Source organism: Limulus polyphemus, unplaced genomic scaffold (assembly GCF_000517525.1).
Source record: "Limulus polyphemus unplaced genomic scaffold, Limulus_polyphemus-2.1.2 Scaffold1265, whole genome shotgun sequence".
Taxonomy (NCBI): Eukaryota; Metazoa; Arthropoda; class Merostomata; order Xiphosura; family Limulidae; genus Limulus; species Limulus polyphemus.
In genome coordinates, this window is record NW_013666875.1 from 223,604 (window position 1) to 229,227 (window position 5,624).

The window sequence follows — 5,624 nt, forward strand, 5'->3', positions numbered from 1 at the left end:
CAATAACATATATTACTAAAATTAAATATAAAAAAATGAATAAAATAAAGAGAACCATAATACGTTTTATGATTAACTGAAAACACACACAGACAGAAAATAGAAGCTGCTAAGAAACGATAATAAGTGGACATGATACAAAGCTTACTATCAGTGTTAAAAACAAATGGTAAGAGTGTGTGGTACTCCGGAGCATGCAAGTGTTAAACTGAAATTAATGGTGTTAAGTGTATTGGTATAATGTGTTGTTTTATGAATGATGGTTTAGTTACACGTATCATCTATTGTTTCTGTTAAGTTTTTCGGATTTTTTTTTCGTTAATGAGTATAGCTTCCATATATTTTCATTCTTTAAAATCTTTGTTGTTGTTTTTGTAAGATAGAAACTTTAAATGGATTTGGGTTTTTTTGTGGTTGGGGTTCCGTGTTTGCATAGGAAGTGTTCTACTGGAGCGGTTTTATGTTAGTCATGCGTATATAACGTACTGATGTGTTCTGAGATGAGCGTGTGAAAAGGTCTTCCGATTTTCTCCTATATATGCCTCTCCACATATGTTACAAATGATTTGCTAAACAACGTTTTGGATGTAGCACATTTGTCTTGTTCCGTTTTCTCTGGTGTAACATTGTTTTTTGGCACATGTTGTTTGCGAGAATATCAGTTGGGATTTTTTAATGGCTTTACGAATCTTGTTTGTGATTGTGTTGTTTAGGAAAGGAATGTTCATTGTGGGCGTTTTCGTTTATGTTTTTTTTTGTTCTGTTGCTGTTGTAATGTTTTTTGTTTTTTTTGTGATTTGAAAACATTGTTGATGTAATATTCGGGGTATCCGTTTCGTAAAGTAGTGTTTTAAAGTATTTTAGTGCTGTTTCAATGCCATTCGGCGTGGAGCAGTTTCGCCTTATTTTCTCTAATTCTCCTATTATGGTTACCCTTTTGATTGGTTCTGGGTGGTGTGATTTGTAATGGAGAAATATTGGTTTCTTGCATTCTTTGTTATGCATGGAGCTCCGTATTTGTCTGTTTTGGATTTTTAGGGCTACGTCTAGGAGCATTAAGTATCCTTTTGCGTTGGGTAGTTATAGTGTGAATTTGACTGATGGGTGGAAGTGGTTTAGGAAATAGTAAAACTGCTGTAGTGTTTCTTTTCCATGATTCCAAATACCAAATATGTCATCAGTGTATCTGTACCACACTTCTGGTATTAAGCCTATTTTTTGTTTATATGTGTCAAGAGCCTTGGTTTCTAGTATATGCATGAATATTATAGGAAATGTGACTGTTGCTCTGTTACTCATTGCTTCTCCTTTCTCTTGTTTGTACAAAGTGTCATCAAATTTAAAATAACTGTTGTATAGGACAAAATTGAGCATTATACGGATGGTTTCTAATGTGGTGTTTGCTGAAAAAATGTGCTGATCAAGTGAAGATGTGAAGTTAATGATAATATCTATGCCTTGTTCTATGGGTATGGATGGGTACAAGACCATTAGGTCTAAGGAAAATAAAATGGAGTCAGTGCATGTTGTTCGTATGGAAGAGTGTATCTTTTCTAATAGGTCTTTAGTATTGGTTAAGTGTGATGGAACATACTTGAGACAAGATTTAAACAGTTGATCAAGTAACCAGGATATGATTTCTGTTGCAGACTCATACGCTAACATTCTGGGTATTAAAGATAAATTTTGTTTATGGTCTTTAGGGACTTCATATAGTTCAGGTATACGGCTGTGGGAGGGTTTTGATTGTGTTAGTAATATATATTTTATAGTATATATATATATATTCATATTGTATATTATATTTATCTGGAATGTAAAGGTAGTTTTTTCTGAACTTTTATCAAAATATATTGATTACAGACTCCACACCAAAAAAATAAAACAACAACAATGAAACACTAAAGGTTTTCACAGGTGGAAGGTATCTTCACCAGAGACAAAGCACATATTATGAGTAGATAGGATTTATAATCTGTGACTAAAGCGCTGCTTCAGTTGGGGAGAGGGCGTCTGGGAGTGAAAGTCACCAGATGCCACTAAGCGAGGGTATCATTTGAGCACAGGAGATCATGTGACGTCACACGTCACGTTATAGACGCTACTTCCAAGGAGTGCCACAGAAGGAGGAGGAGGGAAGTGTCCTCAAGGAAAGGTAGTTCTATAGTATGCCACTAGAGGATGCGATAAATCTTTTGAGACCTTAAAAGCTGGATTTGCCATATTTAGGTGTGCCCCAACTTGGGATTATGAAAAGTGACTTCATAACGAACTTCGTAATGTCCTTTGTCTTGATTTCATTTGTAAAAATTATTCAGACACGATATTTACTGTATTAGTTCTGCAATATTGTTATTCTACACTTTCTAAGTTATAATTTTATCTGAGTATCCATTTATTCAATAGTAAATAAAGCATCGTCAAATGATATTAAAATCAAAATATCAAATAGTTTCAAAGAAATTTGAATAATAAACATATATATAGAAACACAAGTTATGTGCATGGGATTATAACGAAAAACTTGTGACACATTCAAGAAGTAACACTATTTACACCTAATGTTACGCAAAAGAGCTACATTATTTGATGCAATATTATTCACCTGAAAGGAGGCCGATGGCTGTCTGGAGAGGTCACCTGTTTTAACCACTCGCACCACATTACAGTAGTGTGTTGTCTGTCAGTCAGTCAGAAGACAATAAAATTATGTTACGTAAGGGACGCTTAACGTTGCAATTTGTGCTGTTGTGACGTCAGTAAAACGTGTGCATGCCATGAATCACGAGAAGAATTATACACTCTGTAAGCTACAACGCAGCATTACATATGAACTTCAACAACAAGAAAAAAAATTGTTACTCTTAATTTTGATTTTATTTGCTCTTGAGACAGAACACTTTTGGGGACTCTGTGGAAGTACATCTACTAAATAAGAATGAAATAAACATAGTTTAAAGTTTCTAATATATTCTATTTGCATTTCACAGACATTTTACTTCCAAAGCAGCTTAGATAAATGTTTTTTTTGTTGTTGTTGTTCATATTCCCAACAAATATTGTTATAATTCCATTTAATAACTATTCAATTCACGAGTTTTGTAAAATAATAATATTTAGTTATAAACATTTGTAACACATATAAATGAAATTTTAATACATTCACTTGGGCAAATTTTAACCCAAACATGTATACCAAAGTGCACCAGTGCAAAAACTCTGTATAACAAATAATCAAACTATAAAATTGTGTTATATATATATATATATTACAGTTCGGAATTATTATTAGAGCAGAAAGTCATAAATGTGAAACAAGACTTCGTGTTCTCGTGGTGTCACTGTTCCTGGAAGAAAATATGAGTAACGAACCACTCACTACTGTGAAACATGAGTCAAGGCCAAGTGGGTTGTTTGGTAGGACAATATATATGCATAATAGTATTAGTATGTATGGTTTATAAAAAATGTTTCACCAGTGTTTCGATTTGTAAATGAATTGAAAATATAAACTATTTGGTATCCTACCAGATGCCACCTTTTGAAAAAAACATAAAATGGTAAGTGTTGGATATTTTTTATAGTTACTTAAGATTTATTTGTTAAATAAGCTGCTTCGAAAAACGTCATATTTTGACTCTGTTTAGTTAGAGTAATATGTTTCGTACAGGATGTTATAGTTTAATAACCTGTAGTTAAAATGATATATAATATCATTTAAGAACAGAAATGGCCCTTTTGAGGGTTCTATCTATAATAACAAATTTAATACAAGTTAAAACAGTCGTACTGGCTATAAAAATATATTTTTTCTTTGGCATACCATATTGTCTTTAGTTAGTGAAAATGTCTGGATAAGACAAACGTTAGAGTATGAATAAGTTAACATAAAAACATTCATTTTCAGGACAACGTAGATTGTAAATTAAACTAATATAAGGATGATAATACAGTTAAAATACGAAATACGTTTGTTTGTTTTGAATTTCGCGCAAAGCTACAAAGGGGCTATCTGAGCCAGCCGTCCCTAATTTAGAAGTGTAAGACTAGAGGGAAGGCAGCTAGTCATCACCACCTACCGCCAACTCTGTTACCAACGAATAGTGGGATTGACCGCAACATTATAACGCCCCCACGGCTGAAAGGGCGAGCATGTTTGGAGTGACGGGGATTCGAGAGAGTGAGAATGTTTTATGTATAAACTTATAGGGAAACATGGTTTTATAAGTAACTTAAACTAGTATATCAATAATAAGCTGAATAAACTACGGAGTACGCTACAAAAATAGCCACAATTTTACAGACTCGATGAAACGTAACATATCTTAACTTCACACATTCAAATGCTTGTTTATTTTTGAATAAATGGATATCGATCCATGCTCTGGTAGTACTTTATGGAACTATCCACCTCTGGCGACACCCTTTGGAATTATCTACACCTGTCGGATCTATACGGAACTATTTGTATTCTGGAATTACTCTGTTGAAGTACTTATTATGACTTTATAAGTCACGTGACCTCTTGCACTCAAAGATTACCCCCATCGGCTGACATTCTTTGATCTTTACCTCCCCTATGACTCTCGACTAAGCAGCTCCTAGCTGCTATTCTATCTGCATACCTTGGACCTTGAAATTATCTAGAAAATATCTATTACAATGACTGAAACATAAATTAAAGTACTACGTTATATGTTTTATAGGCGATAAACTTTAACACGAGGTTTTGGAGAACGTTTGAAAGAAACTCTGATTGGAGTTTTTTAAAGTATATATTTTGTTACACGTACCTTTGGTATGTAACCAAAATTTTTAGGACTTTAAAGGAAAAAAATCAAACAAATATTAAATTCTAGGATATACAAGTTAATCATCATAAGAGCTTTTTTGTACAGCATAATTTAATTAATGAGTAAAAAGTATTATAAGTCAAATATAGAAATTTAGTTTAAAAAATAAAACAATTAATTTACATTCATAACGAAGCTAGAATAATCGTTTTTATAAGAACTTTTAAAGCTAGATCATTTACACTAATCTTAATAAGAAAAATACAAAGGACAAACAAAAAATAGTCTTACCCAAAAATGATCGGCAAATCGCATAGTCTCTTCAGTTGTCATAAACTAATAATAGGAAGATAATTAATAAGAACCTTCTCCAGCTTTCCTTCTTATGCAAGTTCCAAAAAAAAGTGAGCATACCGTCAGAATGTAGTAACTATCGCAGATGTAGTTGCATTTACTTCTACATCTTTCCGGCAAACACATCTGGAAATTCTTCCGCGTGTTTTCTTTGAAAACGAGTTTAGTACTGCCATCTGTTGACGATATTGAGCATTAATATCACACTTGAAGTATTTTTGGCACATCAATGATCCTACTCAACTAAATGATACCTATAAAACGTTAAAAAACACATTATTTTTAATGTTGAACAATAAAAGTAATAAACGACTATATCGTGTGTTACAGACTTCAATGGCTTAAGTTGGTTGTGATCTATTGTAAGTGTTGTTTCTACAGGGTAAGTTTCTAACTGTTACTGAACTTTGGTTGTTGGAAATTCAGTAACATTTCATTTGTATAGTCTGAAGTCGTACATGATTGTAACTGCTTGCT

The 5,624-nt window shown here is 32.9% G+C and overlaps 1 protein-coding gene across 2 annotated transcripts in view; it reads right to left on the reverse strand.

The window, feature by feature from the left end:
• Window positions 1-5,227, reverse strand: part of LOC106462842 (proline-serine-threonine phosphatase-interacting protein 1-like) — a 40,267-nt gene extending 35,040 nt beyond the window's left edge. For both annotated transcript variants that reach the window (XM_022390236.1, XM_013922805.2), the window contains exon 1: window positions 5,085-5,227. In XM_022390236.1, the coding sequence (XP_022245944.1) occupies window positions 5,085-5,126 (42 nt within the window). In that variant the 5' untranslated portion in view covers window positions 5,127-5,227. The remainder of the gene's footprint in view (window positions 1-5,084) is intronic.
• Between the last annotated feature and the right edge of the window lie 397 nt (window positions 5,228-5,624).